This window comes from Cryptococcus neoformans (genome assembly GCF_000091045.1).
Source record: "Cryptococcus neoformans var. neoformans JEC21 chromosome 3 sequence".
Classification (NCBI taxonomy): Eukaryota; Fungi; Basidiomycota; class Tremellomycetes; order Tremellales; family Cryptococcaceae; genus Cryptococcus; species Cryptococcus deneoformans.
Window position 1 is genome coordinate 55,001 of NC_006685.1, and position 12,500 is coordinate 67,500.

The 12,500-nt window shown below is 47.0% G+C and overlaps 8 protein-coding genes across 8 annotated transcripts in view; 2 read left to right on the forward strand and 6 right to left on the reverse strand.

The window, feature by feature from the left end:
• The window catches only part of CNC00170 (expressed protein), a 2,036-nt gene extending 1,536 nt beyond the window's left edge, over positions 1–500 (reverse strand). Inside the window, exons 1-4 of the mRNA XM_024656646.1 lie at positions 308–500; positions 146–250; positions 91–99; positions 1–37 (exon numbers count right to left, since the gene is read on the reverse strand). The exon at positions 1–37 is cut by the window's left edge and continues 229 nt beyond it. Coding sequence (XP_024512344.1) covers positions 1–37; positions 91–99; positions 146–250; positions 308–443 — 287 coding nt within the window. The 5' untranslated portion in view covers positions 444–500. The remainder of the gene's footprint in view (positions 38–90; positions 100–145; positions 251–307) is intronic.
• Positions 501–539: 39 nt separating this feature from the next.
• CNC00180 (histone lysine N-methyltransferase, putative) lies at positions 540–2,294 on the reverse strand. Its single transcript, XM_569384.2, has 5 exons — positions 2,102–2,294; positions 1,850–2,022; positions 1,393–1,783; positions 801–1,340; positions 540–751 (listed from the first exon to the last, which is right to left on the reverse strand). Exons 1-5 carry the CDS (start codon positions 2,213–2,215, stop codon positions 695–697), a joined length of 1,275 nt encoding a protein of 424 aa, XP_569384.1. The 5' UTR covers positions 2,216–2,294; the 3' UTR covers positions 540–694.
• Positions 2,295–2,430: 136 nt separating this feature from the next.
• CNC00190 (hydrolase, putative) lies at positions 2,431–4,058 on the reverse strand. Its single transcript, XM_569386.2, has 8 exons — positions 3,943–4,058; positions 3,863–3,875; positions 3,697–3,782; positions 3,560–3,642; positions 3,470–3,496; positions 3,285–3,390; positions 3,204–3,214; positions 2,431–3,142 (listed from the first exon to the last, which is right to left on the reverse strand). Exons 1-8 carry the CDS (start codon positions 3,983–3,985, stop codon positions 3,089–3,091), a joined length of 423 nt encoding a protein of 140 aa, XP_569386.1. The 5' UTR covers positions 3,986–4,058; the 3' UTR covers positions 2,431–3,088.
• A 243-nt stretch (positions 4,059–4,301) lies between these two features.
• CNC00200 (conserved hypothetical protein) lies at positions 4,302–5,425 on the forward strand. Its single transcript, XM_024656647.1, has 4 exons — positions 4,302–4,632; positions 4,693–4,895; positions 4,975–5,077; positions 5,125–5,425. The coding sequence occupies exons 1-4, from the start codon at positions 4,405–4,407 to the stop codon at positions 5,416–5,418; spliced, it is 828 nt and encodes a 275-aa protein (XP_024512346.1). The 5' UTR covers positions 4,302–4,404; the 3' UTR covers positions 5,419–5,425.
• CNC00210 (conserved hypothetical protein) lies at positions 5,412–7,363 on the reverse strand. Its single transcript, XM_569390.2, has 5 exons — positions 6,637–7,363; positions 6,288–6,581; positions 5,930–6,229; positions 5,868–5,873; positions 5,412–5,812 (listed from the first exon to the last, which is right to left on the reverse strand). Exons 1-5 carry the CDS (start codon positions 7,291–7,293, stop codon positions 5,480–5,482), a joined length of 1,590 nt encoding a protein of 529 aa, XP_569390.1. The 5' UTR covers positions 7,294–7,363; the 3' UTR covers positions 5,412–5,479.
• Positions 7,364–7,617: 254 nt separating this feature from the next.
• Positions 7,618–10,352, reverse strand: CNC00220 (CTP synthase, putative). The gene is made up of 9 exons (XM_569392.1): positions 10,152–10,352; positions 10,072–10,094; positions 9,669–9,913; positions 9,470–9,604; positions 8,970–9,418; positions 8,781–8,913; positions 8,643–8,731; positions 8,127–8,587; positions 7,618–8,062 (listed from the first exon to the last, which is right to left on the reverse strand). Exons 1-9 carry the CDS (start codon positions 10,187–10,189, stop codon positions 7,758–7,760), a joined length of 1,878 nt encoding a protein of 625 aa, XP_569392.1. The 5' UTR covers positions 10,190–10,352; the 3' UTR covers positions 7,618–7,757.
• Positions 10,353–10,584: 232 nt separating this feature from the next.
• Positions 10,585–11,969, reverse strand: CNC00230 (ER to Golgi transport-related protein, putative). Its single transcript, XM_024656648.1, has 7 exons — positions 11,867–11,969; positions 11,669–11,730; positions 11,568–11,595; positions 11,422–11,462; positions 11,251–11,363; positions 11,042–11,164; positions 10,585–10,977 (listed from the first exon to the last, which is right to left on the reverse strand). The coding sequence occupies exons 1-7, from the start codon at positions 11,877–11,879 to the stop codon at positions 10,944–10,946; spliced, it is 414 nt and encodes a 137-aa protein (XP_024512348.1). The 5' UTR covers positions 11,880–11,969; the 3' UTR covers positions 10,585–10,943.
• A 152-nt stretch (positions 11,970–12,121) lies between these two features.
• Positions 12,122–12,500, forward strand: part of CNC00240 (ribosomal large subunit biogenesis-related protein, putative) — a 1,003-nt gene continuing 624 nt past the window's right edge. The window contains exons 1-2 of the mRNA XM_569396.2: positions 12,122–12,324; positions 12,391–12,500. The exon at positions 12,391–12,500 is cut by the window's right edge and continues 159 nt beyond it. Coding sequence (XP_569396.1) covers positions 12,161–12,324; positions 12,391–12,500 — 274 coding nt within the window. The 5' untranslated portion in view covers positions 12,122–12,160. The remainder of the gene's footprint in view (positions 12,325–12,390) is intronic.

The window sequence follows — 12,500 nt, forward strand, 5'->3', positions numbered from 1 at the left end:
AGGGTGGAAAGGGCTTTGGGGATGGATAGCGAGTCATCTGCAAGTCAAATGTTAGCGGTTTGTTTAAATGAATGAGATGGGCTTTCATACAAGGAAGATCTATGTCTTGTTAGCATACTATCATATTCATATCATCTGGACTTGCCTATAAACAGCAAGACGCTCTTCTGTTTTTCGACAGACAATCCACTTTCGGGGTCATAAGGCGTCGGCCCTTTGCCATACCACTCTGGAAACCCCCATCTGTGCGCTAAACCAATGTAAATTTGTGTCAACATTAAGCTTTGTACAACGTGAACAAACATACGATTCTCAATCTTTGCCTTCTCCGGTACCGGCGGCCGATGAGAGACTGTCCAGAGGTATAAAAGTAGTAATAACGTGAGAGCTGCTGGGAGAAGAGCAAGAGCAAAGTTATTGGGACGGGGTGCGGTAAACCGCATGTGTGACGGTGCTGAAACTGTTATGTGAACAGTCGAAGTTGAAAATTAAATGGAAGTGCTGATGATGATTCAAACGAGAATGGTTTGTCAATGGCATGGAATTCATCTTGCGAAATCGGCAATTCGCTCTCAGGCACCACACAACACCACATCCTATATAAATCGTCGCTCGTCGCGAGGTTTCATTTGCGCAGATGACATGATAATAGAAAAGAGCACATAAAGTTGCAATGAAATGTATAATCTAGCATCTACCACCCCTCGGCGGCCAACCTCGCCTCTTCGTCCTTTATCGGCATCCACAATGTCTTTCCACTCGTCAGCTGTCGCCCCAAGCAGTGGAGTAGAGTGACTCACCAGGTCATATCCACCAACCGCCATCAAATTATATCTTGGGTTAAACTTGACCGCCCTGGTCGGTCCAGACCCTGCCCCGTCCCCATGCAGCACTACCTTTGGCTTCAAATCCGGTATCCTCAGAGTCGTCCAATCAGGCGGATTCGCCGTATGCCAATTCCCGCCAGCTACATCCGACCGCGTCAACTGGCTCTGCCCCGGTTCAGGACGGAGGTCCCACGCGACCACTTCCCCGTTCGCAGACCCAGATATCACCCAGTTGGAGTCGGCTGTCCAACAAAGCTCTTCACCGCTGATCCCTCGCCGGGGCTCGACGCCTTTATTACCTTGGGCATCGCGTTCCAAGCCTACGTGACCGACAAGGCGTCTGAGAGGAGTAAGGTAGATTGCATCGAGAACGTAGTGTACGTCAGAAGATGTACCGACGAGGAGGTACTGGCCATTGTTCGAAAAGTGCAATGAAGTGAAGATGGGTTTGGGAGGAGGAGTCGATATATCTTCCAGAGCAATATCGATAAGACCTTGGTGGATGAATGGGTGCTAATAATCGTCTCAGCTTACTCATTTGACAAATCATCTAAAAAGAACTCACCACATCTGCAGTTTTCGTGGCATACATCATGATTGTCTGTGTATCCGAGCACGCCACAGCAAACACAACTCCCGTATTATCCATCGCAGCTATCGCTGAGCCTCCAACATCATTCACCAACCCTTTACACGCATTCGCCCTCAGATCCCATAGCCGAACCGTGCCATCATCTCCAGCAGTCACGAATGAGTCATCCGCAGGCGACATATCGATCGACCGTACACGCGCAGTATGCCCTTTAAAGTACGCAAGATACGCATTATCATGTGTCGAGTGGTATCGCACTGCGTGGTCTCCTCCCTGTGTAGAAGCGTGAAGGATAGTGCCAGTTTTATGAGTTGATCGGACATGATCGATACCGTACTTTTTAGAATAGAACGACTTGATTTTCCTGTTCCCCCTCTCAGCTTCTTTGTCCCATCCACTTTTCATGATAAACTGAGACCCGATGACTCACTTGCCCTTTCTCGCATCCCATAGGATGAACTGATTATCATCTCCCGCACTGATCAATCTATCTCCTGTATCATCAAAAGTAAGAGTTGTGACGCTATGCGTCTTGGGTCCAGAAGGTGTGGAAGTAGGTTCCAAAACGGCGTCTTTGAAGCGTTTTGCTGGTTGGAAAGAGGACTATGGTTTTGGCAGGTGGCATCCCATCCCAGGTAAGCATACTCTCCTGACATATATAGCAAAAGGTATCGGGACGTACGAGAAGGTCAGAAGTGAGGAGAACAGTGCCAGGCTTCACGTTGGGGTCAAGTTTGTTGTTTGCAGCCGGGGCAGAGCTGGATTGACGCGAAGGACCGGCGCCAGGAGTATCCATTTTCAATTGTTACTTCTAGAAATGGCTTCGTGATCGTATCGTGCAAATCGATGGGAATAGATTTGCGAAACGAGAGTAAATTGTACATGAAAACGGATTGGTGGGCGAATGAACGATATTTATTCAAGTCTGTATAGAAAGTTGGTGTTGAAAATGATGACGTAATGAGATGAGCTACTAGTCAACAGTCTGAAATTATTAGACAAGAGCCGGTGGTGGTACGTATGCATTTGAAAGTTCTGTAACAACTGGTTCTGTCTGTGCAAAAATCAAAAAGGAAAAGGATAGAGAACCTACGGGGGTGTTCGCAGGGCATCCATTTCACTGGTCTCTGCGGCCTCCAACTCTAAACACCTCTTTCCCTCCCTCTTCCAGACAGTTTAACCCTCACTGTACAACCTTAACTCATATTATATCATCATTCCATAGAGAGACATCTGCTCCCAAGTATCTTTTTAAGAAAATTCCGGAACCCCTGTCATAATCAAAAATCTCAAGACAACCGGCGTTGACGTGGAAAGGAATAGTTGCAGGACGATGATGTGCTTTCAAGGCCATACCAGCGGGACTCCCCTGCCTGCCTGGGGGATGTGGATAGGAGTTACTAATAGTTATCCTCTTAACTTTTCCGCTTTGCAGTTCAAGTACTTTGCCTGTTACTGGAAAGTAACCGTCATGGCCCTTGCTGAAGGGCAGCATAATTGGGAGACCTTGCGACAGATACTACGCTGCATACTTTGTCGTCATCGTTATCATCAACTTAAACCCCCTTTACCAAAAGAATGTACATTGTCGAAAGGCAAAAACATAGCCGAGTGTCTTCCTCACTCAAATCCGCGCTCTTTCCACTTCGAGATGGAGACTGAGAACCATTTAGAGCCTGCTCTTCATCTGCTCAAATATCTTGGAAATCTCGTCTTTTGAAAGCTACAATGCATCCAATCAGCTTTGTACTTTGCAACATCCAAAAATGAAGAAAAGGACTCACGTCCTTTTGAGCTATAAAGTGACCGTTCAGCCATACATGAGTATCCTATAGCCATCTCAAGCGTCTTAATGCAAAACTTACTGGGCCAGCCAATGACCAAACCTTCCTTGTCGCCAGCCTCGGCAGGCTTGGGAATAACGTGGAAATGGACGTGGTCGACAACTTGATGAGCAGGTCGGCCATTGTTCTATAGTTGATATGGGTGTCAGTAAAGACTTAATTATTAGGCAAGGGCCGTCAGAGATATGAGTGAAAAAATGTATTACCTGAAGGATGTTGTAGTTCTCAGCTCCCTGGTAGTAATTTACCAATTAGCAATAGCTCAATTGTGGTACAGCCTAATGAACGGGACATACGGTAGCAGCAGCGAGCTTCTTGCAGGTAGGCAAGATATCAACCATAGCTTCATCAGGAAGCTCGGTAAAAGTGGCCGCATGCTCTGTGTGCCCCTTATCAGTATTCGAATGCGCTCAAAGTAAGTTCTCATACTTACGCTTGGGAATAACGAGACAGTGACCCCTGGCGATAGGTCCAACGTCCATAAACGCAAAAACGGACTCAGTTTCCAGAAGCTTCATCCTATTTCAATAAATTATCCGCCAAACCCCTTCCCCGGTCAGCGAATATAGGGCTTAAGGTGTGAAGAAATGTTGACTTGCGAAGGGATTTCACCTGTGAGACAATATGAGTCAAGTGTGATCTCTAGCATACCTACTAAATTAAACCTAGAGAAACTCACCCTTAATGATCTTGCAGAAGATACAGGAAGCGAGGGAAGCCATTTTGGAGGTTGTAACGAGTATTCTGAACGATGTAAAGATCGAATATAGAAATCCAGAACAGTTATGTTGCGAGGAGATGCGCTGATGTCGTCGGTCAGTCGAGAAGCCGATAGCTACGAGGAGCCCCACATGACAAAAAGTGGGCCGAACGAATCCCACGTCATGATTTTGCCTATTATAAATAATTATTAACCTCCTCCCCTTCTGCTGTCGTTACAAAAATTAGATTAATAACTAAACAACAAGTCGGCCGATAACTTCGGCCGGTAAGCAAGTGGAGGTGGACCAGCACATTCGCCTACCGCCTTATCTCAGCTGCTACGTATTTAAGCCAAAATGACTGACTCACAGCAGTACCAACAAATACAAGACTTGATGAAAGGAACCCTCAGGTAGATTTATACATCATATAACCAGCCATGTCCCACAGCCCCAACCTCACGAGCCACGATCCCAACGCGTACCGGACTCACGCCTCCTTCGTCTTCTCTGCAGCCAACTCTGCTCCAGTGCTAGGACTGCTCGATCCCAAGCCTGGGGAAAAGATTATAGACCTTGGTTGTGGTACGGGAGAAATTACCATTGCCATCAAGGAAGTCGTCGGACAGCAAGGTACCGTAATCGGTGTTGATGCAAATCAGAGCATGGTACGTCAACATATTTTGGATCTACCAGCCAATGACGAGGTGATAATCGTTCGACTATAGCTTGATAGTGCTGCAAGCTCGGGGCCATCAACTATCAGGTGGATACAAGCAGATATCCAAGCTGCCCAATCATTCTCCAAGGCACATCCTGAGTACGAAGCTGCTTTCGACGCCGTTTTCACTTCTGCGACCCTTCACTGGTGCAAAGATTCCCCCGAAGGAGTTGTGCAGCTTATTCGTTGGCTTCTCAAACCTGGAGGAAGGTTGGCTTTTGAATTTGGAGGGTTTGGTAACGGGCGAGTTCAAGCTTTTAGTTGTTTACAGTGTCTGACGCGTTTACAGGTGTGGGGTTCGAGCGGCTTTGCATCATGCCATCAGGGCCAAAGGTATCGACCCAGTCCCTCTCGATCCATGGTATTTTCCTACCGCTAAGCAATATGAGAAGGTAAACTCCCTAGTATCCATAAGAAGCTTCAACTCAAAGGGCTCCAGGTATTACAATCTGGTGGACTAATACCTTCCAATGTTCACCTCGTCCCTCGTCCTACACCACTCCCAACAACCCTCGAAGGCTGGCTTGTAACCTTTGCGCGCAATTCCTTCCTCTCTTCTTTCAGTGATGATGAAGCAAAGGCTATCATGAAGGAGGTGGTAGGAATTTGTCGTGTGGATAATTACTGGTCGGATGAGAACCCGGGGACGGGGGTTAAAGGTTCTGGTGAGGGCGGTGAGAGCGGTTGGGAAGTCTTATATGTGCGTCTAAGAGGTGTGGGTAAGAAGCCTTGAGGTAGCCAAAGTTATTCTACATCTGTAAATACAATAATAGTTAAAGGATAACTATACATTATCACATCCCATCTTCCGTCTCAGCTCCTTTCCCCTCAATCTCCTCCCTCCTCTGACGTCTCGCCCAGATTGCTCTCCCTACTCGACTTTCATTCCTTACTCCCAACGTTTTTGCCAACCAATTCCCACTTTCAACAAGTCTGTCAAGATCTATACTCGTCTCATATCCCATCTTGTGCAGCGCGTAGACTACATCCTCTGTCGGAACGTTTCCTGTCGCTCCTGGAGAATAAGGACATCCACCTAAACCTGCTAATGAGGAATCGATTGTTTTGAGACCGTATGGGACGAGAGACAGTATGGAAGAAAGGGCGAGTGAAAATGTGTCGTGGCACTGCAATTTTGTCAGTTTTGCCTTTGCACTTATAAAGAAAATAAGGGATTCTCACATGTGCCTGTATTTGAGTCAGCATCATAGGACATAGATTTCTAGGGAAACGAATGAACTCACAGCAATCTTGTCCATATCCAACCCTCTATCCTTCATCCGATCCCACAGAATCTTCCAACTATCCGGATCCCCTTCACCAGTCGTATCCCCCATACTAACCTCGTAGCATCCCATTTGCAACAATCTCTCAGCTACGTCCACCGCTTGATTGGGGTCTGTAGGTCCAGAGTACGGACATGTGATCACGCAAGATACATACCCTCTTACCCTAAATCGGTGGGATTTAGCCTTGTTAATCACCGAAGGAAGGGAGTCGAGGACTTTTGAGATTGGTGCATGGTTATTGGCTTGCGAAAAAGCCTATGTGATAATAGAGTGTCAGACTTGAGCGCTGTCTAGATCAAGGTTTGACATTTACCTCGGTAGCCGATACAAAAACGGCAATTTCATCTGTTAATGCAGGTAAACCTTTGCTGCTCCACTCTTCTTGTAGCTTGATGAGATTGTCAAGCCCTCTCATATTGGGTACTAAAACTGGGTAATGGACGTCTTCGGCATGGGGTGGTAGATGTTCACCAATCAACGGTCCAATAGAAGGAGATGAAGGTCGACCAGAGAAGGGGGATTCTGACCGTGAAACTGGAGATGGTGGGGATAGTGTTTTGCCTGTGAACGGTGGAAGAAGTGGCAACAGTTGAGGTGTATCGGCCATCTACAAAGGTATATTAGATACTGTTATCCAGTTCATGTAGTCATCCTGAACACACCTGCGGTACCCAGTCACTCCTAACAAAACTCCCTACCTCAATATTTCTCACCCCTGCTTCCAACAAACGCTCCACAAGCTCCCTCTTTACTTCTGTTGGTACCGGTTTGCCTTTTAAATTCTGTAACCCATCCCTCGGACTTACGTCCACTATCCTTACGTATCTTCCCCCACCAGCTGATGAAGTTGTCATCAATTCTTTGGAAATCCGTTTGCCTTGACGAACAGCTTCGGATTCTTCAGAATCCGACATCATCTCAGCGTCAGAGGCTGCAGGTGAGGGAGGTAAGAGGGATGCTGTAGTCGGAGTACTGCTAAACAACCTTTTGCGAGGAAGAAAATTCCTGAGACCCTTGCTTCGGAAATGCCGCAGTGGTATGGGGGCAAATAGAGGAGAGGGTAGGCGAGACATCCCAACACTATCTCCGCCACCACCGACTTGTGTTGAGCAGTCGGAAGAAAGGCGATGTGAAAAGGTGAAAGGTCGGGAGACAAAGGATGGATAATTCTTTTCGGATGAATAAGGCATTAGGGCTGAAGAGTAGAAGCTAATTCGAAGGCTATTGAAGTGTACTTTTGCTGGTGTATTCCAAGGCAACAGCGATGTGGCCGATCTCAGTCCGTTACGGAATGCTGGTCGTGGAGCGTAGTAGGGCATATGGGTTAAAGTTTTTATATCTGCTCTGCTAGTGAAGAATCCCGATTTGTGGTTGACTGTTCAGGACAAAGAAATATTTGAGAACCTTGACCTTTTATACATATCCTATTTGACGTGAATCGGTCATTGTCAGGTGTCAATGGCGGCGAGTGGTCGTCATTTGTTTGGTCCCGTCGTCGCCGACCCCGGCAAGGTGGTTACCGGTAATCTGCTCGAATAAAAAAATGTACCATCATGTAGGCTCGACACAAGTCTCGCGGGGGACCGGCGGGCCTACCACGCATCATGCATGACTGCATACACTGCTACAAGATACACGACAGCTTGGTCTATATATATATAGAAATGCATGTGACATTCGATAAGATTATGAACCAGCACTAGGCATAACTTATCAATCCTTTTCCAAAAATCCAAATTACACGACATAAAAAGTATCATCTATTACACCCTTTCTACCACATCTAGATCTCCGCAACCTCATCCAACTTCTTACCCAAAGCATCCACCACATCCTCATGCTTTACTCTAACACCTTCCACAGACTGGCTCTTCCCCTTACCGGCCTGCGTAGCCGCCTCTGACTCAGGGATGACCTTATCGCTCTCAGGGTGAGGATCCACATAGTTCTTCTCGTTATTGGCGAGTTGTTCTTCAAGAACGTCGAGACCGCAAGCGGCGGCGATGAGACCAACGAAAGGAGGAGAAGGGTTGAGTGGTCGAGAGCAGAACTCAGGGTGGGCTTGGAGACCGACAAAGTAGGGGTGATCTAAAACCGTTATCTGTCAGCGAAAGCAGAAAAGGTTTATGATGTGATTAAAAGAAAGACTCACCATCCAACTCGAGCATTTGCATTCGCTCTCCTCTTTCATCCTTACCAATAAACCTCATACCCCCAGGGGCCTCGAGCTGCTCGACATACTTCGGCTCAACCTCGTACCTATGCCTATGCCTCTCCCAAGCAATGTTCCTGCTCCCGTACAACCTCCTAAGCTTGCTCTTCTCCGTGTTAGGCTCAAAGATGGTCGGTCTAAGACCGAGACGCATGGTTCCGCCCATATGGGTCTTGGAGATTTCAGGCATGAAACAGATGACAGGGTGAGGAGAGTCGGGAACGAGCTCGGCAGAGTTGGCCTTCTCGAGACCGCAGACGTGTCGAGCCCATTCGATAACGGCGACTTGGAAACCGAGACAGATACCGAGGTAGGGAATGTTTTGTTCACGCGCCCATTTGGCAGCCGCGATCATACCCTCGGTACCTCGAAGACCGAAACCACCGGGAACGATAATACCCCTGTTTCCTTACTTCAGCTCGTTTCAACTAAAAACTGATCGAATACATGACTTACCTAGCGGAGCAAACAGCTTGCCAGGCGTTATGGAACTTGATAGGGTTTTCAGTCTGCATAGTAAGCTCAAGGTCGGAAGAGTCAACCCACTATGGTTGAGTCAGCATGTGGTATATATAAAGTACTCAAAGCACGTACGTGAAGGATAAGCTTTCGACCACATCGCATAGCAGCGTGTTCAAGAGACTTGACAACGCTCATGTACGAGTCTTCCAAAGTAATGTACTTGCCGACCAAAACAATCTCCACAGTCTCGAAACATCTCTCCAAACTAAAGGAAAGAAAGAAATCAGCCATACATGACGTTCAGCTACCAAGACGACGTACCCAGTAGTCAACACCTGCCACTTCTCCATTATCTTCTCACCCCTGGCCTTCAACTCAGGCCTCATGTTGATGGAAGACAAACTGAGCCTCTCCCAAAGGAACTTCAGCATACCCTGTTCCTGAAGGAGCAGCGGAACATGGTAAGTGGAAGAAACATTGTGGACACCAAGGACTTGACGGGGAGAAACATGGCAGAACATGGAGACTTTCTCCATAGTGGCTGTAAGAAGCTTCTCTGTGCATCGACAGGCAATTAAGTCGGGGAGAAGGCCCAAACCTCGGAGGTCTCTCACACCGGCCTGGGTAGGCTTTGTCTTTTGTTCGCCGCCGACGACGGGGATGAGGGAGACGTAGACAAGAGCAAAGTTTTCGTGGCCGACTCGGAATTGAAATTGACGCATGGCCTCGATGAAAGGCATAGATTCAATATCACCAACGGTACCACCGAGCTAGTCGCAATTAGCAAAACACATAAGAAACACAGCCATGAAAATTCTCACCTCGATGATACAGACGTCAGGCTCCTCTCCGGTCTCGTCCACAGGGACCTTGGAAACTCGCTCGACCCAGTCCTGGATGGCGTTGGTCAAATGAGGGACAATCTGAACAGTTTTTCCCAGGTAATCTCCCCGTCGCTGAATCACATCTCCATCAACATCTATTTCCCTTCTTCCTAAATTCCATTTTCCAAAAACCCACCTCACGGTCAATAACATGCTGGTATACCTTCCCGGTAGTCACATTATTGTCTTTGTTGAGGGAAACGTCGAGGTATCGCTCGTAGTTACCGAGGTCAAGATCGGTCTCACCACCATCATTGAGGACGTAGACTTCGCCGTGCTCGGTAGGGGCCATAGTACCGGCATCAATGTTCATATAAGGGTCAATCTTGATAGAAGTGACCTTTAAGCCAGCGGTCTTAAGGATCAAGCCGGTACTAGAAGCTACAAAGACAAGTTTGTCAGTTTCCCTGCAGCCGACATCTTCATCATCGTATTTCCACGTCGCGCAGCGTTATTCCAATCCTAACGTTCAACTATACATTGCCGCGGAAAGACACGAAACTCGCAAAACGATCTGTAAAGAAGAAAATGTAGCGTACCAATGACACCCTTGCCAATACCCCTATACATCGCGCTTAATCAGGACATGCATACACTCAGTGTACAGATCAATACTCACGAGATGACACCACCACAAACGAGAATGTATTTGACCATCGTGTCTATAGCCTAGCTCCGAAGCCTGAAAGAAGTCGTAGATGAAAGATGTAAAGAGTTTCGGTTTTTTTTTTGTGGTGGTCGGTATCCCGGTATATCGATGTCTGTCTATCTGAGCGTGTCTAGTGGACGTGCCGGAGATAGTTTGGACTTGACGATTTATATTGGAAGAAGTGTAAAAAAACCAAAGAATTGATGGCTCGCGTCGCAAAATATTCAAGTTTTCCATGCCGGCGCGGACATGGCCGCCGGCATCAAATTTGTCTCGGCTCTTCCGCTAAAACGCCCGCGTATCGAAATGGTTACTGCTCGATGTTATGGGTGGACGATCACTATGACATCGTAGAGGACATTTGCAGCTGGTGGGATATATGTCGACATAGAATGAGTGCACGCGCTATCATGATATTCCATTTCAAAAAATAAAATAAAAAAGAACACGAGATTAATGTTAGGTTGAAAAATATTATGCAGGATTCAATAATATGCTTCAAGATTAGTTTTGCTTTCATGCAAACAGCTCACTACTGTACTGTATACTCTCATCCAAAACATCCAATAATCTGTGATCAAACATCTATCACTCCACTAATTCGGCGTTCATTCCGCGGATAACTTCCCCTCCTCTCTGGGCAACCATCAGCTCATCAACTCCATCTGATAAGGTCCTCCTCCTCCAACTGATTAACTTGTATTGCACTCCAAAACCAATCCCCACCCTAGTCCTTCATGTTACTGATGCTTGGTAGGTGATTTAGTCGCTTTCGGAGATCAAAGCAAGGATCATGCTAATAAGCCCAATTTAGTCAACCGTCCAGGAGCGCGACAAGGGATGCCTGTCAGTAGACGTACCGGTAGAGATAGTAGAAGAAGGAAATAAGGTAGAAACCGAGCTTGATGAAGCTTTCCTTTTTGTGACCAGAAAGAGTTCTGAAGATTTCTGTGGCGTCGTACATGTGATTCTTGCTCATAATCCTGTGATTGAATCATCTGGTCAGCATCTCTTGTTTCTGTTCACATAAATGGGAAGTAATAGAAAAGAGGAGTGGAGATATGCGTACTTGTTGACGTTGTATGCGACTAATGGAGCGTTGAGGAGGAAAGCGAGCCATTGTCCGGAAAGAAGGAAACAGAGGGTAAGGAAAGCGTGGGCAATCATTTCAGGAAGGACGAACTAAAAGGTCGTGTTAGTTAAGGCAGGATGGACGTTCTCAAGATGCTAGAAGACGCACTTGGTTGAGCTTGTTGCAAAGGTCGATAGGATTGATGTAGTCTGTGGACGGATGTCAGAACCTCACACCTTCGCACCGCATGCAGCACTCTAGCAACGTGGCAAAGCCGAGCCTGATATTACATGTGCCCTGATTCATTGACTTACCGCACTCAAGATCAGAGAACATGATGATCTGCACATGAACGAAACAAGATTGACATTAGCATAGTTACAATGATGTCACAAATCAAGAGTGAAACACTCACAAAGAACACCATGGTGAACAAGAGCACAGCGGCCATAAGGACCGCGAAGAGGAAAAGCCAGCCTGTTTGATGTGCATGTCGAGACATAAATGTGATGCGGATTAGTCACGAGACGTGAGCCGGAGCGGGACCAGGGGCGATAACAGTCAGCTCTCCGACTTTTCCGCTTGCTGTACTCCTTGCCAGATTGAGACTGACCTTCACCACCCATCTTGTCTGTGTACAAGTCTAGTCTGTTGAGGTTGTAAAGGTTTTGAGTAAGGGTATAGTGTATGTGAATGCTGAAGATGGATGAGATTGAGATGAAAGAGGGGGACGGAATGAATGGGAGCGGATTTGGAAACACATGCTGTTTTGGCGTCTCAATATTGGTTACGTAATTGGACAGAAAAAGCTTTTTCCGTCATCGCTGAAATTTCTGTAACAACGACAACTTTTTGTTTTTTAATTTTCAAACAATAAAACAGCTCACATAAGCATACACTATCCACCATGGCCAACCCACGACAGAGAAACAAGGCAAAGTCATCCAGGACTCAAAAACCCAGCTTGAACGCAAAGAGAAGGATGCACCAGAAGCTCAGGAAGGCGCCTCCTCTCAAGGGTCCCGAGGTGTTACAGGAAAAATGGGACAAGAAGAAGACCGTCTTCCAAAAGTACGTCTTCCCTGTATCCGTCAAAGCTGCCTGAATCACACTACTTATTCGCCTTCATCCGCACAGCTACGCCGCCCTCGGTCTTCTCCCATCTATCCCCGTCTCTAAGGGCGCTTCCACCTCTCGATCTCAGCGTGTCAAGCTCCCCGAAGTACCAGCCGAGGCTGAAGCCCAGA

What these genes read in the sequence shown, in the direction of transcription:
- CNC00180 (XM_569384.2), bottom strand. Translation starts at nt 2,215, where the DNA reads ATGGATACTCCTGGCGCCGGTCCTTCGCGTCAATCCAGCTCTGCCCCG. An exon ending in TCCTCACTTCTGACCTTCTC is followed by an intron (nt 2,023 to 2,101) that starts GTACGTCCCGAT and finishes CCAAAACCATAG; the next exon opens with TCCTCTTTCCAACCAGCAAA. An exon ending in CGGTTGGTGGATATGACCTG is followed by an intron (nt 752 to 800) that starts GTGAGTCACTCT and finishes ACGAGTGGAAAG; the next exon opens with ACATTGTGGATGCCGATAAA.
- CNC00190 (XM_569386.2), bottom strand. Translation starts at nt 3,985, where the DNA reads ATGGCTTCCCTCGCTTCCTGTATCTTCTGCAAGATCATTAAGG. An exon ending in AGAAGCTCGCTGCTGCTACC is followed by an intron (nt 3,497 to 3,559) that starts GTATGTCCCGTT and finishes AATTACTACCAG; the next exon opens with GGAGCTGAGAACTACAACAT. An exon ending in AGAACTACAACATCCTTCAG is followed by an intron (nt 3,391 to 3,469) that starts GTAATACATTTT and finishes TATCAACTATAG; the next exon opens with AACAATGGCCGACCTGCTCA.
- CNC00200 (XM_024656647.1), top strand. Translation starts at nt 4,405, where the DNA reads ATGTCCCACAGCCCCAACCTCACGAGCCACGATCCCAACGCGTACCGG. An exon ending in TTGATGCAAATCAGAGCATG is followed by an intron (nt 4,633 to 4,692) that starts GTACGTCAACAT and finishes GTTCGACTATAG; the next exon opens with CTTGATAGTGCTGCAAGCTC. An exon ending in CCGCTAAGCAATATGAGAAG is followed by an intron (nt 5,078 to 5,124) that starts GTAAACTCCCTA and finishes AAAGGGCTCCAG; the next exon opens with GTATTACAATCTGGTGGACT.
- CNC00210 (XM_569390.2), bottom strand. Translation starts at nt 7,293, where the DNA reads ATGCCCTACTACGCTCCACGACCAGCATTCCGTAACGGACTGAGATCG. An exon ending in GGAGTGACTGGGTACCGCAG is followed by an intron (nt 6,582 to 6,636) that starts GTGTGTTCAGGA and finishes ATACCTTTGTAG; the next exon opens with ATGGCCGATACACCTCAACT. An exon ending in TTTTTGTATCGGCTACCGAG is followed by an intron (nt 6,230 to 6,287) that starts GTAAATGTCAAA and finishes ATTATCACATAG; the next exon opens with GCTTTTTCGCAAGCCAATAA.
- CNC00220 (XM_569392.1), bottom strand. Translation starts at nt 10,189, where the DNA reads ATGGTCAAATACATTCTCGTTTGTGGTGGTGTCATCTC. An exon ending in GTTTGTGGTGGTGTCATCTC is followed by an intron (nt 10,095 to 10,151) that starts GTGAGTATTGAT and finishes CGCGATGTATAG; the next exon opens with GGGTATTGGCAAGGGTGTCA. An exon ending in CTGACGTCTGTATCATCGAG is followed by an intron (nt 9,419 to 9,469) that starts GTGAGAATTTTC and finishes AATTGCGACTAG; the next exon opens with CTCGGTGGTACCGTTGGTGA.
- CNC00230 (XM_024656648.1), bottom strand. An exon ending in GTTCTCTGATCTTGAGTGCG is followed by an intron (nt 11,463 to 11,567) that starts GTAAGTCAATGA and finishes ATCCGTCCACAG; the next exon opens with ACTACATCAATCCTATCGAC. An exon ending in GTCGCATACAACGTCAACAA is followed by an intron (nt 11,165 to 11,250) that starts GTACGCATATCT and finishes ATTCAATCACAG; the next exon opens with GATTATGAGCAAGAATCACA.